This window comes from Macaca mulatta, chromosome 4 (genome assembly GCF_049350105.2).
Source record: "Macaca mulatta isolate MMU2019108-1 chromosome 4, T2T-MMU8v2.0, whole genome shotgun sequence".
NCBI classification, from domain to species: Eukaryota; Metazoa; Chordata; class Mammalia; order Primates; family Cercopithecidae; genus Macaca; species Macaca mulatta.
The window spans coordinates 172,746,888-172,774,855 of NC_133409.1; the positions used below are offsets into that span (position 1 = coordinate 172,746,888).

General features: G+C 47.9%; 1 protein-coding gene and 2 long non-coding RNA genes across 7 annotated transcripts in view; 1 reads left to right on the top strand and 2 right to left on the bottom strand.

The window, feature by feature from the left end:
• LOC144340573 (uncharacterized) overlaps positions 1–16,010 on the bottom strand; it is a 309,543-nt gene extending 293,533 nt beyond the window's left edge. The window contains exon 1 of the long non-coding RNA XR_013416826.1: positions 16,001–16,010. This is a non-coding gene — a long non-coding RNA (uncharacterized LOC144340573). The remainder of the gene's footprint in view (positions 1–16,000) is intronic.
• Positions 284–22,862, top strand: TFAP2A (transcription factor AP-2 alpha). 5 transcript variants are annotated; one of them, XM_028847845.2, is made up of 8 exons: positions 345–525; positions 9,609–9,666; positions 9,806–10,043; positions 13,083–13,134; positions 15,179–15,410; positions 17,348–17,466; positions 19,354–19,495; positions 21,191–21,853. In XM_028847845.2, the coding sequence occupies exons 1-8, from the start codon at positions 453–455 to the stop codon at positions 21,477–21,479; spliced, it is 1,203 nt and encodes a 400-aa protein (XP_028703678.2). In that variant the 5' UTR covers positions 345–452; the 3' UTR covers positions 21,480–21,853. The 5 variants fall into 5 exon arrangements, with proteins under 5 accessions (XP_014991009.1, XP_028703678.2, XP_001089006.3 ...); XM_015135523.3 differs by having other exon boundaries at positions 284–525; positions 9,609–10,043; positions 21,191–22,862; XM_001089006.5 differs by lacking the exon at positions 345–525 and adding an exon at positions 4,665–4,995 and having other exon boundaries at positions 9,609–10,043; positions 21,191–22,862.
• Positions 3,763–5,025, bottom strand: LOC100426950 (uncharacterized). Its single transcript, XR_013416824.1, has 3 exons — positions 4,885–5,025; positions 4,550–4,643; positions 3,763–3,913 (listed from the first exon to the last, which is right to left on the bottom strand). It is a non-coding gene; the product is annotated as an uncharacterized LOC100426950 (long non-coding RNA).
• Positions 22,863–27,968: the final 5,106 nt, after the last annotated feature.

The following is a 27,968-nucleotide window of genomic DNA, read 5'->3' on the forward strand; positions in this document are numbered from 1 at the left end:
TGTAGCCCTTCCCCAACCCCCGACCCCCACCCGGGAGTGGAGACTCCCCCAACTCGAAAGTTCCGAGGGGAGGGGAGCCAGGGGTCGAGCTTGTCGATGCCCCCACCACTGGAGTGCGAAAACACACTCACACTCGCATCGCACCCAGCACATCCAGCAGTCAGTCCGCTTCGGTTCCCGGGCCAGGGACTGACCGGGAAAGCGGGTTGGGGCTGTTGGGAAAAGCTGGAGCTGATGGCAAGATTGCCGCGGCTATAAATCCATCACTTCCCAGGTCAGCTCCGTGAGGCGCTGGGACTGCAGCTGGCGGAGTGAATTCCTGGGCCAGCGCGCATGCGTCGGCAGGTAGCAACCCAGCTCTTTATGACCAGGTGAGATGTTGGTGAGCAGGTAAAAAAGGAGGATTTGCCTAAGCGATTCCAGGGAGCGGGCCCGGCCGAGCCCTCCAGCCCATGCCCGGCGGGGACCAGTCGCCAGGAGCGCCGAGCCGCGATGTCCATACTTGCCAAAATGGGGGACTGGCAGGTACGGGGGGTTTGCCTTGGCTGGGGCTGAGGTGGGCGGAGGTGGAGTAGGGGAGGGGGCCGGAGTGGGGAGGAGGAAAGGAAGCGCCGTGGCCCAGGGCACGGGAGTCGTAGGTGAGGCGCGCGTGGCAGCGCCCAGGAGAGCTCCCAGGAGACAGCGAAGACAGGAAAAACGAGCGCAGGCAGCGGCTGCGGTGCTGGGGGCAAAGCGCGCCGCCCGCGGGGCCCGGCGCCGGGGAAGGTCCGGCGCACGCTCCACAGGTGGCCTGGTGGGTCACTTGCGGTTTGTGCTGTGGCCGTTTCCCCCACCCCCTCCCACCTCGAGCAGGAACTTGGGAGGATGACTATTTCGGAAGCGGGGAGGACGCAGGCCTGGGGTTGCGGTGCACGGCGGTGAAGGTTTCCAGCCCCCTGCGCCTGCGGCCTCACCCTAGACCCCAGCGTGGACTGTTGGACCGGTTCTGGTGCACCTGCCTCTCTTGGTACCCCCAGGTGTCGGGAGATGTAGAATGTATGAAGAATGGAAAGGGGGCCGGATGACTGGGTCGCGGAGGCAACATGTTTCTTTGGGAGATAAAAAGTTTGCTCGAAGTTTAGCTACCAACTCTCTCCACTTCCTGAAATGGGTTTTTGCCGCCTGGGCTACAGATGACGGAGTGTGTGAATGGTGGGTGAGGAGGCAGGGGGGTCGCGAATTTGCCAAAACCAATGCCTGCGGAACTTGGCCCTGCTAGGCCGCGAGCACCCCAAGGGGTCCAAGGTTTGGCTCCTGTCCTTCCTGGGCCCGGGATTCCGATCCCGGCCAAGGAAGCATTTGTCCCGCGCTCTTCTTCCAACTTCCAGACATTTTCCCTTCGGGAAACAGCAGGGCTCTGGCCAGGTTGGTGGCGGTAAAAGGCTCTGCCTGTCGCCGATTTCATCATCAGAACAGCGAGGCCCTGTTTTCGCCCCAACCAAGAGGCCTGGTTAGGGTGAGATTCTGTGTGCCCAAAAGCCCGGGGGGGACAATTCGAATCTAATGCCCTGAACTTCCCCCCCTCCTAAAAAAAAATCTGAGGCCTTGCTACTCCTGGTCGAGTTCTTTCTCTTGTTTCAGATTTAGGCCATTAAAAGTAAAGTTCTGAGAAGTGCAGTCTTCACTAAGCTACCTGGAGTTGGAGAAAGAAAGGCCTTTTGCGTTCTGTACTTTTTTCCCTTGTATTTATTACTTTTATCAAGAGTGAACTTTTATATTCTTCCCCCTAGTTAATCCTCACTAAATGGTATTTCATCCGCGAGGTTAGACGAACCTGTGGTTTAAGGACGCAAATCCGGGAATCCACACCTCTCCCTCCCTGCCCCTGTGGGCTGAAGGCCCTTCCTAACTCTCTTATTTGGAGGCTGAAGACTGGGGGAGTCCTTTCGTAGCAGTCTTAGGGTTTTCTCCTCAAATTCCAGTGAATTTCGCTGGAGAACTCCTAGGCAGTGAGAAGGTGCCTGTTGAGTAGCTTTGACCTGGGACTGGGCCTTCTGTGGGTTCCACTAAGGTTTGAAAGCCGCGAGACTGCCGCAGGAGGAGGAAGGAGGGAGCCGCGGGCCTGGCTCCTGCGGGCTCAGTTAGGCAAGTGGCTGGAGGCCTGGATCTCGGGTGGGGCGAGCGAATTTGGGGCCCGGAGGGGTCGAATCTGCTGGGCTGGGCCTGTTGGGCTCCCGGCTCCCACTGGGCATTGGCAATCGGAGAAAATAGAGTCATTCTGGCCTCTCACTGTCTCTTTCTCTTTGTGACTCTGTCTCTCACACAAATACTTCCTGTTCCCCCCCCCGACGCCCTTTTTATGGCCCTCACATCAGGCCTGGATCTCCGACGCCCAACCCCAGGCCTGGCGCTGCTGTCCCGGGGTTCTGGCCCTGCCGGAGCATTGACATGCAATGAAGCGACTTAGCGTGGTAATGACGCTGGCACAAATGCAGCTCGGCTGGCTCCAGAGGCGACCCTGGCGCTCGCCTGGGCCTTTCATCAGCGTCTACACCGGGGGCGGCAGTCCAGAGTCGGCAGGTCCCAATCTGCACCTCAATGGCGTCCTCAGCGGGAATACAACAACAGTTTAGCAGCCCGGGAGGGTGCGGAGCCGGAGATCTGTCCTGCGCAGGGCAGCGGGGACGTGGGAAGGGGGTTGAAATGGGGTTGCAGAGGATGGAGTGCGGCCTTCCCAAGCCCGCAGAGGGCAAGAAAGCGAAACTTGGAGTTCCCTTACGAACATCGCGGCGACGTCAACGGAGTGTAAAAACCCATGCTCTCAGGCCTAGGATTTGGCCTGCTCAGGCTGTGGCTGCTGCTGGGAGGGTGTCGGTGCCCCTGGCAGCCCAGATCCTGACTTCAAACCACTGCACTGGCGACAGGCTGGGACCGCCCTGTAGGGTCTAGCCCTGGAAAGTCGACCATTTTCTGGACGGAGGGCGGCGCCAAGCCTCCAGTCCGGTTCAGCCGAGGGATTGTGCTCAGTTCAGGTGGGGCTAGGGAGCGCCCAGAGCATGGGGAGGGCTCCCTGGGGGCTCTGAGGCCCCTTGCCAGCTCTGGCTTCTCCTTAGCTTTTTGGAGCCTTCTGCCTACTCTGCTAGGTTTGGGGAGTTCGCTGGGGTGTTTGGAGGGAGAATTCCCCTTCTGCAGCTTTGGGTGGAATGGGGAGTTCTCCCAGCTCCTGCCTGCCTTCCACCTGTGTGGAAATGCTCTCATCTGCCACAGTTCCCATCCCCTTTTAGGGACGCCCGGTGGAAACCTGGGAGGCCTGGAGGTTTTCGAGAAACAAGCCCAGATGAATCAAAGGTCCTTACTGGAGCAACTCTGAGGTGGGACCTAGTGTAGTTAAGGAGTTTGCACATACAGCAGAGAGAAAAGACAGAGGTAACTTTCTTTTGGAGGACAAACGAGGAAGCTCAGCCAGGAAAATTAATTACTCTGTATTTCATAGTGTCACATTAGGTCCTTTTCTTTTCTTTTTTCTTACTTAAAAAAAATCCCAAAAACGAAAGGGATAAAAGCCCCGGAGGAGCCAGCAGGCTCCTGTGAGGAGTCCAAAAGCCCGGACTGACCAATCTGGACGAGGAGGTGGCTCCCAGGCCTCCAGGTTGCGCGGCAGCCGGGCTCTGCCTCGCGAGCACGCCTGCGTTAGTAGCATCACCAAATCATGAAGGAACTCTCCCTGCTTTAATTAAAAAGGGGAATCTTGGGAAAACTAGAGCAGATTAACACAGCTAAGAGTCGGTTCCCGGTGATTTATTTTGATGCATGCATGAGACGGTATCTAGACTTGCAGGCACACACATGTCTGTATTTCGGCTCAACTTCAGAAGCGGGTGTGCAGTTCCATAGTTCTGTATTCGTGTCCAAGTCGCACCTAGGAAACCTTAGCCTGAACACCAAGTTGAACTGTCAGTTGGCCCTAGCTTCACACAAACGGAAGGAAAATTGTTTAACCCCCGAAGCTGTCAAGTAACCTCTTCAGGGTACAACTTTTATTTTACACGCCGCAATTAAGGGATTGCAAACCCCAGCAGAGCCACCGGAGTCGCTTGGCAGAATCTCCGACCTGGGGGAAAGCTCAAAGCCAATAAAACTCCCAAGGCGCTGCGGCCCGAGGGGGTGGCTGCCGCAAGCGGAGGCGATCCCTTGTTGGGCAAAAATTTTGGAGTGACTTCGCCGGTCTTGGTTTGGTGGTTATGTTTAATTGCGAAAGGGATAATGATTTCTAATAAAATTGCACGGGGCCAAAAGGGCAGCTCGGATCGTGGTAGTAGGGTTAAGGGAGAAGTGCTAGAAGCCGGGCCCCAGGCGTGGCGGCTTGGACTTTGAGCAGTGCCGGGCTTTGCAGAAGGCATCTCTGGAGAAAAGGAAGCGGAGAGAGAAAGGAAGGGGAATGTGGCGGAATTGGGGTAAGAGAGGTGGTGCTGGGACAGGGGCTCGCGGCGGAGCTCAAGAAAGGTTTTATCAGTTCGCAGGCTAGAGTGCGCTCTAGAAGCAAGTTCGCGGCGTAGAGAGGCCTTTATACCTGTGTCGGAGCGGCCGGCGGCAGATTGTGGTACTGGCGAGCAATTGGACTATTGTTGATATGCTAATGAGGCGATTAGGCTGTTGGTAAAGAGCTGGAAAAGGGAAAAGTTTCTACCATTAGAGGGAGATCTCCGAGCGCACACGGGAGCTCTTTCCCTTCTCTCCTCCTCCTCGCCCTTCTCCTCGCCCTCCTCCTCCTCGCCCTCCTCTTCCTCCTCGCCCTCCTCCTCCTCCTTGCCCTCCTCCTCGCCCTCCTCCTTCTCCTCCTCCACCTCTTCTCCCTCCTCCTCCTCCTCCTGCGCTCACCGCCGGCAGCCAGCACTTTGCGCTTACCCAGAGAGTAGCTCCACTTGCGTGCGAGACGGAGAGGGGCATATCCGTTCACGCCGATCCATGAAAATGCTTTGGAAATTGACAGATAATATCAAGTACGAGGACTGCGAGGTAAGCGCGACGCCGGCTCGATCATCCCTGCGCCCACAGGCTCCGAGCTCGACCCTCCCTCTCCTCCTCCTCTCCTTGCAACCAGCTGCGAAACGCGGGTGGGACAAACTTTCCCCAGCGCAGCGTCCGCCCCTCGGATTCGCCCGAAGAACGCGGGGGAGAAGCTGGAGAGGGAGGACGTGGATGCTCCCTTCTTTGGTTTCCCTACTTTGAAGCCCGTGTCCCACTTCACTCCCCTTTCTGACCAATTTTGGCTGTGCCTAAGAGTGGGGCGAAGAGAAGAACATGGGCTTTTGAAGCAATTGCTAGCCACTGGGCACTTGCCTGTGCACTCCTCGTGTTATCCTCATCGAGATTCTGAGGGCCCAAGTCACCAGGAACAGAAAGGAAAGAGAAAACTCTTCTCTCTTCAACTTCCTCTCCGATCTTTAATATTCCTTCTTCTTTCTATTCATTCATTCATTCTTTCTTTCTTCCCCCCACGCCACTTTCTAAAGCGGTTCCCTTCTCGGCTTTAGAGACGGGCCCCCACACTTCGCTGTGATCTGGGCTGTATCTTACTGTAAGCGGGTTCAACTTAAGACCACTCTTTCCAGCTGCGGGGCTCGCTCCAGATCCTCTGTGGTTCAAGAAGTTCTAAGTAGCTTCTCCCTCTAAGCTACAGGATCGACGCACTCCACGGGGGTGTGTGGGGGTGGGGTGGGGAGATGTGCCTCGCCGAGCCTGCTGGCCGCTGGGCACTGGAGCACCAGCTTCTGCACCAGCCCAGAACGACCGTGGGAATCCTTGCGCGGCTGCGGACCACCTCTGGTGCCGCGAGCCCGCTGGGCCGACAGAGCGCGCCGCTTTGGAACCCATTTTAAAACCTAGAGTCCCCTGAGCTCGCCTTCTTGAGGCAGCAAGGGAGACCCTAGCGCTACCGGTCCACCCGCAGGAGGCGCTGGGAACGGTCACAACCATCACTGAAATGAGCAATGAGTCCGAGAGCGGGGTTGGGGTGTGTAGGGCTGGAGATTCCCTAAATAAATAGGTGGCAGTCCCAACTTTTGCTGTTTTTTTCCCCCCCCTTAGTTTTTGGCATTTGGAGCTGAGAATGTTAGGCAGGAGGTGTGCAGGCGCAGGGGCGGAGATCCTGACTTCACTGGAAACCAGAAATTGGGTTTATGTGAACGATGTGTCACCCGCTCCCTCCTCCCTTTTCTTTCTGAAGACTATTTTAAATCTTTCTCCTTTCAGGCCCCCCATCCCGGTAGATGGGGACGGGGTGACATCCCACGGGTGCCGGTTCTTCTCTGGTGGGTCCTGTCGCGCTGGGGGAAGGGCGCAGGGACCCCGCGTCAGACCAGTAGCTTTGTTTTCGAGGCTGGGGGCGAGCTTTGCGGGCAGGGAGGAATGAAACTGAGCCCCTCAGTCTCATAGGACAGTTCATACTGTACTGGTCTGGGCTTTGGCTGGAAGCTCGGGCATTTCACTTTCGCAGAGGCCGAAACCCAGCTCCAGGTGTGGGCGCTCTCGGCGGGCGGGGTCCGAACCTCCGAGCGGCTCTAGGCGCCGACTGGGTGGGGTGGGTGGCTAGGTGGGGGATGAACTTGCACCCATAGAGGGATCCTGTGGGGGCAAATGTGAATGCGTGTGTAAGCGAGGCAAAAAAGATAAGAAAGGAGAGAGAGAGGAGAATAAAGTCAAAGCTGTTTCCACAACTTTGGCGGCGGCGGGCAAGCGCCGGAGCGGGGATTTCGGGTTTCGGAGTTGGCTTGGGGCAGTCTGATTGTGCCGGGGCTCTGCAGGGACACGCAGAAGACGAGGTGCCGCCTGTTCTAACAACCTGGCGGGTAGACTGGCAAAGGCAGCACGCCTGGAGAGCTAGTCGTGTCATCTGGGGGGGCGTCAGGCGGGAGTGGCCCAGCCAGTCGGACGGGTTTTTGCCGGGAGCCGCGAGCCCGTGCCAGCGGCGCCCGGGCTGGGCCGCCTAGCGTCTGTGCGCGCCCCGGCCCGCATCCCGGCTTCCGATCCGGAATCCCCGGCCCCAGAGAGCCGAAGGCAGAGCGACGGTGGCCCGGGAGCGCACGGTGCCCCTGTCCGAGGAAAGCTCAAGAGGAAGCCGAGAAGAGGGCCAGTGCGCGAGAGGGCCGGTCCCGGGCGGGGCGCGGGGTCATGGAGGAGCCGCGCAGCAGCGGGCAGCTGAGTCCCGAGTCCCAGACTCGGCTGCGAAGCGGCGGAGCCCGAGGCCAGACAGGGCCGGGAAGCGCCTGCGGCGCCGAGAGCCCCACGAGCGCCCGGACGCGGTCCCCAGCAGCTCCTGCCCGCTACACACGACCCCCGCTGCATCCCGAGGTCTGCCCCAGCCTTTTAGGTCTGATTGTCCTCGCTCGCTTCCTCTCCCCTTCCCCCTCCCCCGCGGCCTCCCCCTCCGTGCGCTCTGGCTGGGCCCCCTCCCCCTCCCTCCCTCCCTCCCCCTCTCCCTCCCCCTCTCCCTTCCTCCCTCCCTCCCTCTTTTCCTCCCTTCCTCCTCTCGGGCTCTCCCTCCTTCCCTCCCTCCCCTCTCCCCACCCCGGGCTCCTCTCCCTCGCCCACACTTTCTTTCTCACACACGCACGCAGACACATTCTCCCTCTCTGCGCTCTCTCCTTCGGTCTCCCTCTGCCTCTTTCTCTTTCACTTTTGCATGCCCTGCAACCTTTTAAAATGTTGCCCCTTCCCTGTGATTCGCCAGACGCCGCGCCGCGGCCCCCCGCGCGCTCGCCCGCTCCCTCTCTCGCCCGCTTTTTGTCTCTCGCGCTCCCTCTCCCCACTCCGATTTGCTACACTGAGACTCCCGTCAATGGACTGCATTGAGAGCCGGCTCCGGCGCGAGTTGCCTCTCCGCTTCACGCTCGATTTCCAGGCATTCTTCCCTTATTAAGTATTCGTGTAATATTAATAGTCATGAATATCTGCTATTAGGAGGCTCCAGGAACGCTGCCCAGCGCGGTTATTAGAAGCTCAAGCGAAGCCGCCGCTAAGAAAAGAGGGGGAGACACGGATTAAGGAACACGCACGCACCCACACACTTACACATACTTTTTCCTTTTTCGGGGTTTTTCATTTTTAAAGAACTTTGAATCATAACCAGTCGCGGCAGGATAGAGACCGTGGGTTCGACCAGCTGAAGGCGCCGCGCGAATCGGTGGTTCAAGTTCGGATGGATCCGAGCCGGGCTCCCGCGCTCCGGGGAGCGTCGGCGCCGTGACTGGAGTCCTGGGTCGCGCGGGGCTCTCGGCGCCTTTTGTGTGGGGCGCGCTCGGGCGGCGGGGCAGCCGGGCGCTCCAGGCTTGCTTGTTTTTTTCCACCCTGACTCGTTACCCCAGACTCTTCGCAGATGTTAGTTCACAGTTTTTCAGCTATGGTGAGTCCCACCCCCACCCCGTTCCTGTTTCTTTAGGAATTCGATTCTGGAAACCTGGTGCCGTGGAGCTGCCCGAAACCTCGGGTTTCACGCCCAGCTTTCCTTCAGGACACCCCCTCCATTTGCATCCCCCACCCCACCTTCCGCCTTTCTCTCGTTCTTTTTCATCCCTAAATCGAATGCATTACCTCCTACCCCAGTCCCCGCTCGACCTCTCCGAGCACGCAGACCTACCTCGCCGCTGCTTCCCAAGGCGTGTTTTTCCCCACGTTCATCTTGATTTCCTTGCGTCTTCACTTGTTCCCGAGATGTTCTCAACATTTGATGCTTAATCTGTCTGCAGGAAAAGTGCAGCCCGGTGTGCCCCCTACCCTCGGGGCCTGCGGCTGAACCTCCGAGGGTTCGCCGTCCCTGGAATCAACTCTGTTCGCTTGTTTTGCAAGCGAATTGCAATAGAGAAACCTACAGTCAGGCGTTTCTTCTGCCCTTTGGGGCTGAGGTGGAAGGGGCGGGGGGCCTCCGCCCCGGGGTGCACCTCTCTCTTTTAAACCCAATAAGGCTGAATCTTTCTATTTTAAACCTTGACTTGACCTCCCCCTTTCCCTATCCAAACCATAAATCGACTCTGTCGAGAGAAAGGCTCCTAACTGAGGAAGCGGAAAAGACAGACCCCGATCCTGCAGTTAAAACCTTCTTTAAGCTGGTAATTTAAACGTGTGTTTTCGTTACAGCCCCTCTGCGAAATATGTTTCTATTTAAATAGTTATGAAACGGTAATAGTCTTTGAACGTTTATGATTTTTTCTCTCCAAATAAATACAAGATAATAAACAATAACGCAGTGGCAGACAGGTTCAAATAGGGGGAAAAGAAAAGGCCGCTTCTGCTGTTTAGTATTTAGGAGGAATTTTAATTTTGCTTAAGAGAGGTTTCACGCTGCAGTGTAATGGGCTGTGTTCCAGGAGACCCTTTGCTATCTCTTCCCCTCTTTGAAAGAAACGCCTGAATAGTCTCTTGTGCCTCTACATATACAGTTCCTCTGCGTTGTTGGAGGGTCTGTTTCACTTGAGGGTATTTCCTGAAAAGAACTTAGAGCTGATTTTTTCCCGGCGGCCTGCCAACGGGAACGGGGGATTTCCCACGCAGGCTTGTCAAGTGGATTTTGTGTGGATAATTGTAGCTCGGCGCCTGATTCCTTGTTCTTTACCTTTCCTCTCGCTCTCTTCTAGGACCGTCACGACGGCACCAGCAACGGGACGGCACGGTTGCCCCAGCTGGGCACTGTAGGTCAATCTCCCTACACAAGCGCCCCGCCGCTGTCCCACACCCCCAATGCCGACTTCCAGCCCCCCTACTTTCCCCCACCCTACCAGCCTATCTACCCCCAGTCGCAAGATCCTTACTCCCACGTCAACGACCCCTACAGCCTGAACCCCCTGCACGCCCAGCCGCAGCCGCAGCACCCAGGCTGGCCCGGTCAGAGGCAGAGCCAGGAGTCAGGGCTCCTGCACACCCACCGGGGGCTGCCTCACCAGCTGTCGGGCCTGGATCCTCGCAGGGACTACAGGCGGCACGAGGACCTCCTGCACGGCCCACACGCGCTCAGCTCAGGACTCGGAGACCTCTCGATCCACTCCTTACCTCATGCCATCGAGGAGGTCCCGGTAAGAGGCCGCGCGACCCGCGCGGGAGAGAACACAGCCCCCTTCTCGCCTACCCCCAAAAAGGATACCTGGAACATAGAGTCGGTGGGCCCGGGTACTCCCCAATATTTCCTTTTAGAAACATTTTATTCGGGGGCGGGGGGGGGGGTACGTTTTGAGGAACCACACAAAGTAGTTGCGAGTTCTGCCCCAGAACAATGGTTCCTGGAGCTCCCTCAAACAATGCCTGCATTACCATTTCCACCAACACAGATAAATCAGACCAATGTCACCATTAACAATATCTTCCTCTCGACGACAGTAAACTGTCTCAATTGCTAAAAGATCTACTTCCACCGCTGAGTCTGGCGTGGAGATCTCTCCCTGTCCTGGGAATGATGTTAAATGCAACCAAAAGAGCTCATTAAATGTCCTCAAAATGTAAAAGAAGTGTAAAAGACATACTAAGATCATTTTAACCGGATTTTATAAGCACAAGTGAAACCTGAAAGTTATGTGTACACCCTATCCAGATTAAAGAAAAACTAAGTAGCAAATCCAAGCAGAGGGACATTAAATGCAGCCTTCTTCTCTTCCTAGGGGTGCTAAGTGGTGACCTCATAAATCATTAGCTGGGTTCCCAACGCCTATCAGAGCCTGCTACACCCCATATTAAATTAAATGTTTTGAGACTATTGGGTAATACATTGAGTTCTAATTTAGTTATCAATAAATGCAGTTTAAAATAATTTCTAAAGAAGCATGGCATTAGCACATTTACTATTTACAATGCAAACCAGGCTATTGATAATTTGAAAATACTTTCTGGAATTAAACTTAAACCAGTACCTCTGCTTCAATTCTATATATTTATGGTTTCCTCACAACCTTCCTGAAATGGAATTAGAGCAAGCCAATAATTTTATTAAAGCTGTAAAGGCTTCTGTTAAAGCTGCTTTTCTTTGGAGAGGAAATGTATCTGGATGTGATTTTTGCTAAAATGCTATTTCAAATTACTGCATCAAATATTGCAGCAGTATGTCCGTTGACAGTTTAATGATTACTACATTAGATTGTAAGGAAAATGGTCAGATGAACTTACCTGCTTGCTTGGTGAATTTAAAACATTATTTAAGTTCCATAGGAAAATAGAAAATTTATTACATCTCTCATTTGGCCCAGTTAGTCACTGAAATTTGTTGGTTATGTTTAGCAGCCCTTGCATGGAAGGCAGGAAAGTAGGCACTTGATCTAGTATAAGGTTTAGTGAGCACTGTATGTCTGTATGTGTGTGTTCATACTTACATGTTTTTAGGAACTGATACTTAACAGTGCATTGTTTTGGAAGTGAGAGGAGCACTAATTTATATAAGAGCAATTTAAACATGAAATGGGAGTTATGATCGTTTTAGTTCCCTTTCCCAAAGCACTCTGAATCTTTTCCTTGCTTCTTTGAAAAGATTTGAATTGCAAAATAATGTTGCAAGCTTTTGGAACTACTGTGAATTAGAATTGCTCTACTTTGCAAAAATTTCAAGGTGAATTCTTAACACCTGTATACTCACTGTGGCAAAATTGGTCAGTACCAGAAATTAACCAAAAGACGAAATAAAAACAAGGAAACCCAGTTGGTGTTCTTCCCTCTTCCTCCCCCATCTTTTAAGAAAAAAATTCTTTCAAAGGAATTTGGGTCAAGAAAAAGGTTGTTTTCAATTTTTTCCCATTGCTGCAACAGTTAACCTTTAGTAAGTATAACTGCTAAATATTTAAGAAAATCAAATCGATGGTGAAAATTATTTAATCATTAATATCTCAGTGGGGTTTTAAACTTAACAGTCTTCCCTGTATGGACAAGGTCTAGAAATAACACAAATAAAAGTATTATGCCACACTACATTTACTTTATGGGTTTAGGGTGCATGCATAAAGGGATCATATTTCCCCATATAGTTAAAAACACAAGAACTGCAGCAGTAGTCATTTCTGAACATTTCTCAATTTAATTATACTTAAATCCAGAAGCACTTTAGGCAAGTTACAAATGAGAGCATTGAGTATAATAAAACCTGTAATAAAGCAACTTAGTACCATCCACCCGGAATCATTGCGATCAGGCACAATTAACAGGAGCATAAATCCAAGACAGAATGGAAAATGTTCGAATCAGTATTATTGTTGGACAAAGACTAGAGAAGGAAGTAATAGTTTTTTAAATGGTAATGCCTGTGTTTGGTAATGATTGCAAAATCTTCTATCTCAGCAGCCCTGGTGCTAATTTGTAAACACAGCCAGACATTATATTGCCTGTCAGTTTCTGCATTAGAAAACATGATTTCATTTTACTTTCTAATCACGTTTTGACTCCAGCACACACACGTATACCCATCCATCTGTAAAAAAAAAAAAAAAGAAAAAGAAAAACACCCCACACCACCAACAAACCTGCTGCTAGACAACAGGAAAGCAAGCTCAAAGGTTTTTTGTTTTTAATCATTTTCATATTCCTGTCACATCCAGGCTCAGGCAGTAGTCTTTCTAAAAATTTATTTGGAGTTTTCCATAAAGGTGTGTATGTGTGTTTGCTCTTTATTATACTACCTAAACCTTTTCCAACACTCTCCTGTTACTTCCGCCCCTGTCATTTCTATTGTGTTTCCCTGGCTTTCGCTGCCTGAACACTGGAATTGCTCAATTCAGAAGCCGCTGAGGCGCCAATCTAAAGCTAGGTACATTTCTAAATGTTGAACTGACTTGAGAATGATTAGGTGCTCCAACACTTGATTTAATTTCCAAAGAAAGTTTTATTCCTCATCTCCACGCCTTTTAAACATGGATCATTTGCTGGAGGAGGAGAAATTGGCCATGGGCGTGCAGTGAAACCTCTTGAGTTGCAAAGCCCCAAATTCCAATAAGCCAAGATGAGATGTTTACATATAAATGTCATTATACGGGAGGGGGAATTTTGATTCTGCACCTTCCCCTCCTCCCATCTTGGAGGGAATATTCATTTCCTTTTGTTTTGATTATACACTTACATCCATGTGTATCCTTTTGTTGCAGCACGTAGAAGACCCGGGTATTAACATCCCAGATCAAACTGTAATTAAGAAAGGTAAGCCATTTCCTTCTGCATTCCAAGCATGTCCTTACAGGCAGAGTGCTATTTAAAAGAACTTGCAGAGCTGTGTTTATTTTTTCCAAATAGGATTTCCTAAAGGCTCAGAATTAGCAAATAGATAGGCACAGAACAGCAATGCTTAAATAATCAGCTTTCAGTATGTTGGTAATGCCAACAGGCTAGCTTTGTTCTGACTCATGATTTAACCATTTAATTTAGTTTAATGATATTTGGACAAACACACAAAATGTACAGTAGTGGAACTGATTTGGAAGTGGCATTTCAATTTTGAAACAGTTTAATAGTTTAATCCATTGCGTGGATGAGGGTTAAGAAGTGTAAAATGCTAAAATAGTACAAATAATTTAACATTAATGTAAGGACAGATGATAAAAAGCACTCTTTAGCAGAGGGGAAAAAAATTCATGTTCTTCAATTTAGTTTCTTGTTAGATGTTTAAGGGTCTTGGAACTTTGTGAATTAGGTTAACAAAATTTTAGCTTTTGGTTAAAATTAGTATCTTGAAGATGTGAGGATTATTACCATACTTGTTCAGAGCAGAAATTGTTAGAAAAGTGTCAAGTGATTTGAATGGATTTGTAATTTGTATTGTGTTTAGTGAGTAGAAATAAAGTTTACTGAATTAAATGCTATTCACTCTTGGTAGCAGCTTTTTTTTGGTTATGGTGGCAATGTTACATTTCAGGATTCTAGGCACCACCAGAGGACGATGCTATATAAAACTGTTCTCATTTCTAACCCCAATCAGTATATTGTTAGCTAGTTTAAAGTTTCATTTTTGCATCTGTGAAGTCTTTGTCACGTCAAATTAGATGTGCAAGGGATAAATCTTAAGAGATGCTCTTTCCAAGTCGACATGATAATTGGCTCTTTTATTAGTAATCTCTCAAGAGTTCGTTTAACTCCTATTGTCTCTATTAGCCTCCCCAGAGCTATTAATGTCACAAGTGATCTATCCAAAACCTAGAGCCCCCCACCTCCCTATACGTCTAGCATATCCCCATTAAAGAACGCATACGGAACACTGATGAGACTGTGTGCACATTATGTCTCCAAATGGAATTTTGAAATACAATGCATACTGTACTTAAATGACTGTGGATGCATCTGAATTACATTGATGCTGAGAAACGTAATGCATTACTATACTTTCTGCAGGTCTTCTATTTTTTTCCTAACAATGGTAGTCCAACAATAAAGAGCTTATGGTTTTAACTAGGAAGTATATATATCCACTTTCCCCATAAAGGCGCTTTAGCAGAGAGGAGCTATTAATATTTACTTAACAAAAGGGCACATTGCTATTATTCCACTGTAGGCCTCTTCTTCCCTCCCCACTCCGCAGTTCAAAACGGGCCTTGGAATGGATCTCCAAAACTGAGACGTTTTCAAAATTGAACATAGGAAAGGGCCTATTTATCAAAAAGACTGGACGTGTGGTGTGGACAACAAAATCCACCACTTCCCAGCGTGATGCCTCAATTAAAACGCTCGTTTACAGCGTTTAGCCATCTAAATTCTCGGCTGATTTTAATAATAGGTCTTTGAAGCAGTTTTTCCCCGACACTAAACCCCTCACCCAGCAAAACCCCTGAAGTACAAGTAACTTGCTCTCGGTTTGCAAATGTAACTCCCTCTCTGAACCCTGAACCTGTGCTCCTGGACCTCATCTGGGGCCCACTCCGCTAGGATGCTCAGAGCCTCAGGGCTCACCAATTTCACCACCCATCTCTAGAGAGCACCTTTGACGGCGAAGGGGAAAGGGTCAAGGCAGAAACGCTGGCCAGGCTGGCTGGGGGAGGGCAGGGCCGCCTCCAGGCCGCCGCGTGAGGCAGGGAGGGGCTCGAGGCCGAGGAAGGGAAGTAGCAGAGCCATAGAATTTCAGAGGCGGACGGAAAAGCGGGGACTGTGGCCCAAAGCCTGGGAGCCGACCTTGGCCGGGATGAAGGCCGGGGTCGGGCAGGATTTGGGGGTGATCCATGACGCCCAACACGCGGCCTCCCCTCTGTCTCTGCAGGCCCCGTGTCCCTGTCCAAGTCCAACAGCAATGCAGTCTCCGCCATCCCTATTAACAAGGACAACCTCTTCGGCGGCGTGGTGAACCCCAACGAAGTCTTCTGTTCAGTTCCGGGTCGCCTCTCGCTCCTCAGCTCCACCTCGAAGTACAAGGTCACGGTGGCGGAAGTACAGCGGCGGCTCTCACCACCCGAGTGTCTCAATGCGTCGCTGCTGGGCGGAGTGCTCCGGAGGTGAGGCCCGGCACGGCCCCGCCCGCCCCGCCCGCCCCGCCCGCCCCGCCCTGCGGCCGGGGGAACCACTGCGCTTGCGCCGCCGCCGACGGCGGCGGCGACGCAAACCGGCCTCGCGCCGCGGCCCTCCCTACGCGGGAAAGGGAAAGGGGCGGAGAAAAGAGCGTAGAACCAAGTGGGCGGGATCGGGGGTGGGGGCGGCGGGCGTTCGGCGCGCGCCTGCGCTCTCCGCTGCCTTCTCGCGAGCGTGTTTTGGTGCGCGCCTCGTTCGCTGCCGCGCGCTCGCGGGGTCCTCCGCCCCGCCCTCCTCCTTGCGCAAGCGCAGCTCGCTCCTCCGCGGGCTCAGTCCCGGCCGCTGCAGCCGCGGGGCGCCGTGCAGCCACCTTTTTTCCTCTTCGCGCACACCTTGCAAGCCCAGGAAAAGTTCCTCTCAGGCTCCTCGCTTTGCCTTACCCCACTGAGTAGGGTCTCCGAGGATAACCGGTCGTGCCTTGGATAGGGTTTTAATAGAATGGTTTTTAACTAAAGGAAGAGAATGGTGTCCTCTTGAGTCCACACGCCATGCCCCCCTTTCGCTCTCACCTCCCGACCCCCCGTACTATAGGCGTTTACATATGATGATGATTCCATCTTACTGGGGCCCTGATGTGTGCCAGGCTGCGTGCGAGCATGTTTACGTGCATTGTGTGTAGTCACTACCAAGGAATGCATCTGTTACATACATGGCCAGGGATTCTTACCTCACCCCTGCGAGGTCTGAGGGATCCATTTAGTAGATAAGATTCTATAAGGGTCAGCAAGGTAAAGCACCTTCCCTCAGGGCAGGTTTCTCCCTGCTGTGGGCTTCCTACCCCTAGGATTCCACCGCACGTTGTGAATTGTGGGGCTTGTGTTGAACTTACCCGGATAATAGGTTTCTTCTCTTTCTCTTTCTTTAATAATACTGAGAACTTCATTGTTTTGACGGTTATTCATTTACCTATCTGTTTATGGACCCGCGGTTCCGTTCTAGTGGCTATATTCCACACAAAGCCTATAAAGATCATTTTTTGGAAGGTTTTAACATCAGCCATTCTAGTATTTTCTTCCTCCTGCACAGTCATTTTGCTTTCCCTTTGTAATCTTTCACTCACACAGATCTTTTCCTTGCCCTCTGCTTTTTCCTTCCCTTCCCCCATCCCCAATATTGGAGACTGTTTACCTAGGGGAGTATAATCTAATCCACACAATTAAAGAGCACTTGAGTAGGGAATAAAATCTGAAATTAATTAATTTGCTGTTTTATTTAAACAATTTATCTTAACCACTTTCTGATTATGGGATTCTATTTAGACATCTGTTTAGAACTGCCTCCATTGTCTCTGAAATCAGTGAAACTTTTAAGGGCTGATATCAGCCTTTGACATTTCTAGTTAGGCTGGTGACATGGCACGTAAACAGTTGGCAAAATGAATTTCCCTTTGGGGCTAGAGCCAGAGCAAGAAACGTGAGTGATGATAACTTTGGTTACTCGGAACAACCTAACAGCGTATCTTGCAAAGACAGTTTTAAAGACCCCATTGGGATTTGTGTGATTGTAACAGCAGGGAAAATATACAGTAATCAGTTGAACTCAAGAATACCTCAAACCCTAGAGATGGGGCTGTGTTTGTTTGTTTGTGGTTCTTCTTTAGAGAGTTGGGAAATCAGACCTTCCAACCTGCCACAAGAGTTGCAATAATAACTGAACTGAACATAGGGGGTGCTTTACAGTTTAACAGGCGTTGATCTCCTGTGAACTTTCTGTCCTATTCCTAGGTTTCCCCCTTTAAATGTCTTGGGGCCAAGCTTCTCAGTTTTTGAAAGCACATTTTAGGAAGCTTTCACAATGATTTTAATGTGGTGCACAGCAACCCAATGTTTTCTAAATCCCTTTCTCGCATATATTTGTGAAACAGGGCGAAGTCTAAAAATGGAGGAAGATCTTTAAGAGAAAAACTGGACAAAATAGGATTAAATCTGCCTGCAGGGAGACGTAAAGCTGCCAACGTTACCCTGCTCACATCACTAGTAGAGGGTAAGCGAATCCACTTGCTAACTAGAAGGAACTTCCTTGGAAAATGGATAATATTTAGTGGCCAGATGTTTGGTTGTATTTTGTGTCAGTTGGGCAGTTTCATCTTTGCAGAGAATATAGCCAGATGTGAATGGAATTCTTTCATGGCAAAAAGAAACATTTGCATATACTCCTATACCTTCATCCTTCTGCCTTCTTTTCCTCTACCATAAAGTTACACCTCCCCAGCCTAATTCCGAGCTAAACAATGCACAAGTTTAAGAACTGCATATTCTCCAAGTTTCTCTCTCTTTTAAAGGGCTCAGCAGTAAATCACTTAAGTTATTCTGACATCTGCGTTTGAGAAATGCGTGACCATTACTTCCTGAATTAATTTGGGAATCTTTGACCTGCGTCCTGATTTAAGCCCATCCTGAAAGCTCAGGGTTATGTGCCCTTTCAGGTTTTTGTTTTCCAAACATATGCTCCCTTATCTCTTTAATTGTGCTTTTCTCTTGGAGAAGAAGAAAAGTGAGCAATTTTTGATTCTGGATTGTGTGAATATGGAAAGATAAAAGAAATATAAGCATTGCAAAAAGTTTCTCCTGGTAGCTTTAAACACACACACACCCTTCCAAATGCCTCAAAACAAAAAGCCAACCCTTATCCTCACTCCCTGCTCTAGATAACTGTCACCAGAAGCCACTCACATTCCTGCTGCCTCTAGATTAAGTTTTTCTGATACAAGATTGGCCTAGGTTTTGGTGTACTGGAATGAATCTATAGTTCTCCTGTGTTTTTCTTTGTGTCCTATTGTAAATGTCTCATGCTAACAGGGGAAAAAAAAGTTACTTTAATCACCAGAAACTAGCATGTATATTTAAAGAAGTCATTTTATTTTATTCACATCTTGTATATGAGGAGATATATTATAATTCAATTTTTCTAGCTTTGTAAATTATGTTTTAAAATGTTTAAAACCGTATATTTGAGGAAGAATCCTATGAATTCCTTTTGTTGATGATGTCAGAGATTGGTAGTAATATAACTTTAGGAAATCAGCAATTGTTCAGTGCCAGAAACTCAACTACAGTAGCATTACATTAAAAATCCTAACAGTCCATAGAGAACCCACTATTCATACTCCAAAAGAATTATAAGCCAAGAAAATGGTAGTGGTGGCTTAGGGTGTAGCGTGGAGTTCCTCTGGGTTTGGGGGTTGAGTTCTGTAGCAGGGAGGCAGTTTCTGGAGAACTGTTATTGTTTGTGATCCGCTCCATTTTATGGAAACAAGCTCTGCGGAGAGGGCTTTGATGCTCTAATTGGCGCATGCGTTCTTCCGGAGCTGGAGCTAATGGCAGGAAGCCCTGCAGTAAAAACCAACTGGTTCAGGAAATTAAAACCAAAGATTCGAAAATCAACAACACAGACAGACTCAGTGGAGTGACCCTCAAATCCTCTTGGTTAATCGGTTTGGATGAACAGATAATTTATGTGATCAAGTTAAAATGTAACCCCTCAGTTGTTCCCTTGCAGAAAAGCTCAAGGAGTAATTATGAATATCATTTGTGAATGTATTGATAGGTGTGAAGTTGGAATACAATAAGCATTTTAAAAGAGAATTTGGAGACATGTCATTTAGGGTGGGGGATGGGACTGGAGGTTGGTGGATGGGATTTACATTTTCAAGTCTTCTTGGCCCTCTAGGAGAAGTGGTCATTTTTCCTGATAAATGCATCCACCAGATCCTATAGAGAAGGAACTAAAATGCCTGAAATGAGAAAACAAGTAGTTTGTGTTTCTGCAACATCTGGGGTGAAGGGAATTAGGGAGTTGGTAGTGGGGAGGAAGTTGGGATCCCCACTCTTCATTCTCTCACACTGGCTCCCTCCTCTCCCCTCTTGCCAGGAGAAGCTGTCCACCTAGCCAGGGACTTTGGGTATGTGTGTGAAACCGAATTTCCTGCCAAAGCAGTAGCTGAATTTCTCAACCGACAACATTCCGATCCCAATGAGCAAGTGACAAGAAAAAACATGCTGCTGGCTACAAAGTAAGGCATTTACCTCTGCAGGGTCCCTGCGTCTGGTTGTCAGGAGAAACAAAAATCGTTTTTGCTCTTCCTTCTCCCTTGTTTTCCTTTGGTGTTAATCAGCTTTGTTGCAGTTATAACACTGTCTTATAAACCGTGGTCTATGTTAAGGAAGAAATACAGGTGGAATTGTTAGGGTGCTCCCATCTTTTTCCTCTCATCTGTCCCATTTTCTCTTTTTTTTTTTTTTTAAATGAATGTGTGTGGGAGTGGCTTGTAGGAGGGGTTTGATTGAAGTTGAGGGTGGATTTGTAACTATGTTGTTTCAGAAAGACCAGAATCAAATCCTCAAAGGTGTAACAGGCTTACCTATATCAGTTTTTGTCTCCTATCAATATGTTCTCCAAGGGCAAAGATTAAACAGTGGCCTGTAAAATGTGCAAGCCAGAAGCTGTCCTAGTTTCAACCTTAATCTGTTATTCCATTTCTTACCTTCCTTTCACAACCCCTTCTCGAAAGTGCCCCCCACACACACACACAGACCCACATCCCACAGAAGTTTTAGCCCACAGGCGAGAAGTCAAATAGATTTCAAAATGGCCCAAGTTATATTCCCTTCGGTGCCTGGGCTGAATAGCCTTCTCCAGGTGGTGTGTGAAAATAAAATGACTGTTTTGATATGTTTTCTGGAAATTAAAAGGCTTGTTTGGAAGCCCTTAATTATCAAAGTTGATGTCACAGGAGGGCATGGAAGCAGAGGGCAGAAGCTGAGGCCTTGGGTGGGACCCTGTTTCTGGCCTGGGGACATCAGCTGGCCTTGGAGAAGGGAGCCAGCCCTGGCTCCTCATTCATCCCCCTCCCCAGCCCCCCAGGCCAGGCTGCTGCTGCCCCTGGAAGGCCCCAGCTAGCCCTTGCTTCCCAGATTCAGGGGCAGAGCTTCCTGAGTTCAGGCCTCATCTACCTCTGAAATTTCAACTTTTGTCCTCTTCCCCAGGCTTCCTAAGCACACCCATCTTCACAGTTTCCCTGCAGTATTTTTTTGAGCTATGTGGGGAAAGAGGAGGAATGGGAAATTGAAATGTGTTTCTTCTTCCCAAACACTACTTTGAATTATCTCCAAGTAACAGGGTTTTTTTGTGTTGGCCTGTTTTGTTTTTTTGTTATTGTTTTTTAAAGGCAAAGTAATCCCAAGTAAAGTTTTGTCTTTCTATCCAAATTCACCTGGATTTGATTTGAAGGTGAATGAGTGGGAACTTCATTCTACAAACTGCTGCTGAGGTCTCTAGAGGAGCAGGGAAGAGGGTCTTTATGACATTTTGAATAGGAAGGCCGATGGCTGCAGCATAATGTTGGCAAGATGCTCCCGTTTCTGACTTCCGGTCTGCCTGACTTCTTTCTTTCTCTTCCAATGTTTGCAGTGGTTTCCTATGTCTTGGATGTTTGGTGTGAGGGAGAAAGGTGAGACTAGAAGTTTAACATATCTGAGAGGAGAGAGAGAGAGAGTCATTTGTGAAGATAGGAAGGGCTTGCAGTCAAATAAAGAGAGATGGTTTCGTGGTCACTGAAAGGTGGCTGGGTCTCCCAACATGTGGCCACCCTGTCCGTCTCTGGGGCCTTGGGTCATGTCAGGTGCTGCCTGGATCCCGCAGAGGGGGCTGCCGGGTGCTGCCCAGAGTGGAGCCTTATGTCTCTCTCTCTGCTCCGCTTGTGCCGCAGACAGATATGCAAAGAGTTCACCGACCTGCTGGCTCAGGACCGATCTCCCCTGGGGAACTCACGGCCCAACCCCATCCTGGAACCCGGCATCCAGAGCTGCTTGACCCACTTCAACCTCATCTCCCACGGCTTCGGCAGCCCCGCGGTGTGTGCCGCGGTCACGGCCCTGCAGAACTATCTCACCGAGGCCCTCAAGGCCATGGACAAAATGTACCTCAGCAACAACCCCAACAGCCACACGGACAACAACGCCAAAAGCAGTGACAAAGAGGAGAAGCACAGAAAGTGAGGCCCTCTCCCGACCTGTCCCTCCCACGCCTCACCAGTCCCCGCGCGCCCACCCACCGGCGGGTGACAGCTCCGGGATCAGCAACCCTTCCTGCTGCTGCTGCTACTGCTGCTGCTGCCGCCGCCGCCGCCGCCGCTGCCCTTGGGTCCCCCTCCGAGTCTCCGGAACTGCTCTCTCAACTGTCAGTGGGGTAGCCGCTCCGACTCTGCGCCCGCCTCGACTTCCCCACCCGCTCCCACACCCCTGTGCCCTCATGTGGAGCCTAAGAGAACAGAACAGGCCGTGAAGCCAGCAGAGAAACGTTCTGCCGAGTTTGTGAACCCCCCCTTTTTTTTTTAAACAAAACAACAAATCAACAACAGCAACAACAAAAATTTAAAACTTTTTTCTAAAAAAAAAGTAAAAATAAAAAAAATTATATGCGCTTCATGGGACTGAGTCACCACCTTCCCTTACATCAGTTCAGATTGTAGCCATACTTTAAAAAAAAAAAAAAAAAGCCAAAAGGATGATGACAACATTTTTATCAGTATTGTGAATAAACTTGAACACAAATACACGAAGTTCCATGTCATGTCTTCAGTTGTAGAAGTTTTTCCTCTTTAAGGTAAAGCGACCAACTTGAAGTTTCTCTGGCAACACGATTCGCAGTTATATAAGGGAATCAGTGTTCACGTCTCTGTATATATTTATTTATGTGTAATTTAATGGGAATTGTAAATATGGTGAGTCTGTTTTAAGCCTTTTTTTTTAATTTATCTGATCTTGTTTACCTCTTGTTTAGTGGGTTTTGAATCTTCCCTATTAGTTCTTCATGTGGTTCATGGTACTGATTTAGAAATCCAATGTTTGGGGGATTTTGCTCTCTGGGATTCATGAATTTAGCCCTGTTGTAGCATGTTAAAGATGACAAACAACTGGACAAATTTTTAAAAGGTAAAATAAAATTTTATCTGTAATTAGTATTATTACATTTAGCTTTTCATTGAATTGAAAGAAAAAAAGTGATATTGGACCCTGGAAAGATTTTTAAACTTGAGTGGTTTAATAACTCTTCTATGTATTGTAGGGAGAAAAAAAAAAGTTTATTTTATTCCACTGTCCTCACTTAAAGGCATCATTTGAGCAATAAATGAATATTGTCTTTAAACCAAGGGTTAGGGAATTTTCCTCTCTCTCTCTCTATCGCTGACTCTCTCTCCTCTCTCTTTTTGTTCAAAGAACTTCAAACATTTGAGACCACCTGGTATTCTGTATTTTCACTGGCCATATTGGAAGCAGTTCTAGTTGCATTGTATTGAGTTGTGCTGGCAGTAGTTTCCATGCCTGTCAATGTATCATAGTCCTTTGTTGCCCAGATAAATAAATATTTGATACGCTTTATGTCGATTTTTTTTTATTCAGTGGCTGTCTTTACCCAGGCGTATTTTTGTTCTTGGCAGTATTTTTTATTCAGTATGGTTACAGTAATTGAGTTTAACTCTCCCTTGGCAATTGCTCCTTGCAATAAGCAGCTGAACCCATTGTTTCCCTCAAGTATAATAAAAACTTACTTTCAACTTGGAGTTCAGAGCAGGGTATCATTTAGATATTCCACTGAGTCTGTATTCAGACAAATGACACAATAAAACCCAATGTATTCTTTTGGATAAAAGATTGTACTGCTAAAGGAATGACATACTGTCTTTTCCTTACTAGAAACATTAATTTTATTATTAAAAATAAAGTTTTATTTTATTTATGTTGATCCTTTAGGTTATCATTTGTGTTTTGGAAACCAAAATACAAAATCTCCAGGACCAAATGTTAAGGATGACAAGGAAGATGGAGAAGAGAAGAACAGAAGAAGCTTCCCCCCAGCAGACGCCCCGCCTAACAGCGCCCCCCTTCCCCTCATAACTGCTTTGGAATTTGTCTCAGAGGATAACTGAGATTTAAATTGTTAGTTCATTAGCACAAAGGAAATACCGACTTCAACCTTCACTTGCTTGCTCAGGCTACTCGGTGGCTAAGACAGGCAAATGAGCTCAGACCAGCTCTAGTTTTCTGGTGGGAGAAAAGGAATAGTGGCAGAAATATACATGGAGCAGGGAAAGAGAGAGCAAATTGTCTCCCATTTATTTTCATATTTTATTTAGAGATGAATTTACTACTGTGCTGTTCTTCAGTAGCTCTCGAGGTAGAAAGGGGAGTGGGAAATGATGTTGATCCCTGGAATCTTTCCTGCTTGCCCCCTAAATGCCAGCCCACCCCTTCCTATCACCACAGGGCTCCTCTTAGGACCTTTTAGAAATACAAAATGTTCTCTGAGGTGGGGTGGGGAGGATGGGGGAGGGCTGTGAAGCCTGCCTCTCCAGACCTCTCCTATCTGTCTTCTACAATAAGAGGACTGTGTGCTGAGCTCAGAGAAGGAAGGACTTCCTGTGCATAAAGATGGCGAATCCAGAGCTTTTGTAAACTGATTTGGAAATTCTTTGCTTTGGAAGTGAAGAGGATTTTTAACAAGCAAAAGGAGGTGGTTAACTGGAAGGTTTCGAGGAAAGGTCACAGAACAAGTGTCTAGGTAGACACACTGGTGGAGATTTCACTTTTGTGCTGTGCTCTGACATTCCGAAGGACCAAGGAAGCAAAGCATTAGAGAGTGTCCATTTTGCAGCCTTTTGCTTTCTAATCTCCTTATGGAAGGCAGTGTAAAATCAATCTCGACAAACGAACGAGAGTTGGTGGAGTCTAAATTCTATTTTCCGAAGCCAGAGAATTCATAACAATGGTGGGTTTAAAAAAGAATTCAAATGGAAAGTGTATTCTCAGAACGCAATGCGGCAATTGTTTTTTAAAGCGGTTATTTATTATTTCCTAGAGAGACTGGTTAACTGTAACGTAGATGTAACAAAATAATGAGGCGAATGAACCCTAACTGTACATACTCTTGACAGAAATGAAATGCACACAGCATTGTAGCAGGTGAAGTGAAGCATTGTCTATCAGGGCTGTTTTTCTTGGCTGCATCTCAGATTGTGTGGGGGATCCTAACCTCAGGCACAATAGCATTCATAAACAGCCATACATTGCTGCTCTGTCTCCAACGACACATAAATACTCATTTTAAAACGAAAACAATCTTATTAAATACCATTCATTCATATCTGGATTTACAGATGCTTGTTATGTTGGAAAACCTGAACCCAATATAATCCTTGCATCCTGAGAAAGACAGAAAGGAAATAGTGGGTTAGAACATTACAAGGTCATAATAAACAGTGGTTTCCAAATGCAGAGAATTAAGTTATTTTCATTCGGTAGTTGGACATTTTGAGGATCATGATATTGTCACCCTCTCTTTTTCTTTAAACAAAAAATTTAAAAGAAGTTATGTATATTTTTAAGAAATGGGAGGATTAGAGAGATTGTATTAAAAATAACTTTTATTGGGCTAACCAAAGGCTATGTGGATTTTGGCTTTCTCTGTGGTGACTGATGTATACTTTCTAAAACACATGGTGACTAGTAGACAGGACAGGTGTTTGTAAACTAACAACAGTGATTTTTTTTGGACTAAACTAAATTAGGATACATAGTTGAATTCTAACGATGCTTGCCAGGATATGCTAATTACCGCACCCAATTTTTATGGAAACACAATGCTCCTTCGAGTTTGGTAGTCATCATTACCCCCTCTATTCTCTAACACCCTTTAAAAATTACAGTCCCATCCATTCCTCCCCAAAACGGAATATTAATATAATTTGCGTTCTTGATGGAACTACCATCAGGACTGCAATGCCCCGCAGCTGAAATAATATTTAAAATAGAAGGGATTTGACATTTGAGAAGTCAGTGGCTTGAAATACCCAGTTGTACTTAGCTAATTCAGTCCTTAACCTCTGGTTTCAAATAAATCAATTACAGTCGATTCCACTTCAGTTCAGAAGTGCACAGGGTTTTAGTTAATTGAATACATTTTATTCACTTGCTAGGAATATTCATTTATCAAAATTCCAAATTTAATGTACATTTCTTTACAACTCAGGTTATGTTAGACTGCACAATCAGATCAAATTTGCCCTGGTTTCCCCAAATCCTGCTTAACGTATACATTTTACTACTCTCTGAAAGAGACAGTGTCTCCCCATTCCTTTTGTCAGCCAAGAGTAAATTCACAATAATTCCATGTCAGGCAGGAGAGCTACTTTCCCCCACAAAGAAAAAAATCATCTGTGGTCATCAGCCTTGCGTTAAGTTTAAATAGGTTAAGAACAAAGCTGGATTAATTAAGTTTTTTGAAAGTGTAGACTTGAAAAAAAAAATTATGCATGGTTTCCATTAGAGCTTAACTTTGCTGCAGCTGACAGGTATGACAGCATTTTGTGGTCTTAAAGCCACAGGCTCCTTTTCTTAACCCTCTTTCTTCCTCTGCCTCCCCCTTTGGCTTTTGGAGAAGTACTTGAATAAATACCCAATTGTTAACTGAAAGAGCAGTACAGTTAAATGTGCCCAAATGAAGTTGTGCTTTAAACAGATATTGATGTATGCAGTGTTTTATATTTATTGTTTGTAGCATCCTGCTGGCAGCAGTTTACTGTTTGGAAAGGAAAGGGGTTAATTAGCGTCATTATCAATCACTAATGCTTGCCTAACGTGTCCAAAGAATAATCAAGTTAGAGGACGGCATGAAGCCAACAGCTGCTTCATCCCAGTTACAGATCTCCTAAGCCACTCAGTTATAGGGTTGAGGGGTGGGGGGAGGTAGAGTTGGGAAGAATCCTCATTGCTTGGGTAAAAGGGCTGTAAAAATCGGGTCAACTTGCTAGAGATCTGAGAGGCAGAAAGTACAAAATAAATAACCAGCGTTTTCACTGTCTGCGTTACAGGTGCAGAGATGGCAGTGGTTCTGAGGCAAGAGTACTGAAATTTGCTCTTTAATTTACTTGATTATCCAAGTTGTGCATTTGAAGAAATGCATCCATGTTTCCCTATTGCTTAGTGCTATGGGGGAAAGAAATCTAAAAGTCAAACAGAGAAGAAAAAAATAAAACCCACGCATACCACAGACAATCCCAATTCAACTCCTAACATCACCTAACCACCCCATCCCAGAATGAAACCATGGAGCACGACAGCTAACATCAGTTCTCACACCTCTGCATCCTCTTTTAGGATGCTCCGGGATATTTTTCCTTGTGAATTTCAGTGAACGATTCTTTTCTATATTAAACTTGGTTTACTACCTGAGTTGCACAGGTATGTCATCTCAGCTTCCTATTATTATTACTACTCCCTCCCCACCCCCAAGACAGAGCCTTGCTCTGTCACCTAGGCTAGAGTGCAGTGGTGTGATCTTGGCTCACTGCAACCTCCCCCTCCCGGGTTCAAGCAATTCTCCTGCCTCAACCTCCTGAGTAGCTGGGATTACAGGCACACATCACCATGCTTGGCTACTTTGTGTATTCTTAGTAGAGACGAGATTTCACCATGTTGGGCAGGCTGGTTCGGAACTCCTGACCTGGTGATCCACCCACCTCGGCCTCCCAAAGTGCTGGGATTACAGATGTGAGCCACCACGCCCGGCCTATTACTGTCCTCCCTGTGACCCACCTCAGGTGGGAAACTGAAAAAGTTTGACCCTGTTATGGGTTCCTTCTTTCAATGTCTTTAAAAACATTATTTGCCAGGTTAGCCGTGAGTTCAAACTGATGATCCCATTAATGATCAGAATTTGGTCAACTGTTTTTCTGAAGGCAAGGATGAACTTGTCTGAGTTGAAGTATTTATTCACAGTGAGCCCTTGTTTGATTGAACAAGACATTGATTTCTTTCTGCAAAACCAGTAGCCCAAACTCATCTTTGCCTTTGTGGACACAGATGAGAAATATTCAGAATTACATTGTGCACTGAGTCTTACCCTCAAAGAAGTAACTGGATGTTTCCCATGGAAAGCATGAGAGTGGAAAGAGAGAATGTTGGGATGGAAAACTAGATAATTCATGTATATGGGAAGTTCCTGTGTTTAAAAAATAAGGAAAGGAGGAAAGAAAAGTGATTTCAGGCTGAATTTGGGAGGCCTAAAACTAAACTTTGTTATTCATGTGTAAAATTTTCTTTCTCTCTTTTTTTTTTTTTTTTTTGAGACGGAGTCTCGCTATGTCTCCCAGACTGGAGTGCAGTGGTGCGATCTCGGCTCACTGCAAGCTCTGCCTCCCGGGTTCACGCCATTCTCCCGCCTCAGCCTCCCGAGTAGCTGGGACTACAGGCGCCCGCCACCACGCCCGGCTAGTTTTTTGTATTTTTAGTAGAGAAGGGGTTTCACCTTGTTAGCCAGGATGGTCTCGATCTCCTGACCTCGTGTTCCACCCGCCTCGGCCTCCCAAAGTGCTGGGATTACAGGCGTGAGCCACCGCGCCCGGCCTTCTTTTTCATCTTTGATGCCCGAAAAGGACAGTGCAGAACCAACTTAGTTTTCACAGAGATGTTTATTTCTTAACAAAAAAG

Excerpts from the sequence above, each read along its gene's own strand:
- TFAP2A (XM_078000959.1), top strand. The coding sequence starts at position 7,150 with ATGGAGGAGCCGCGCAGCAGCGGGCAGCTGAGTCCCGAGTCCCAGACT. Across the intron at positions 13,135-15,178 it reads TCAAACTGTAATTAAGAAAG|GCCCCGTGTCCCTGTCCAAG; the intron begins GTAAGCCATTTC and ends CTGTCTCTGCAG. Across the intron at positions 17,467-19,353 it reads GCTCACATCACTAGTAGAGG|GAGAAGCTGTCCACCTAGCC; the intron begins GTAAGCGAATCC and ends CCCTCTTGCCAG.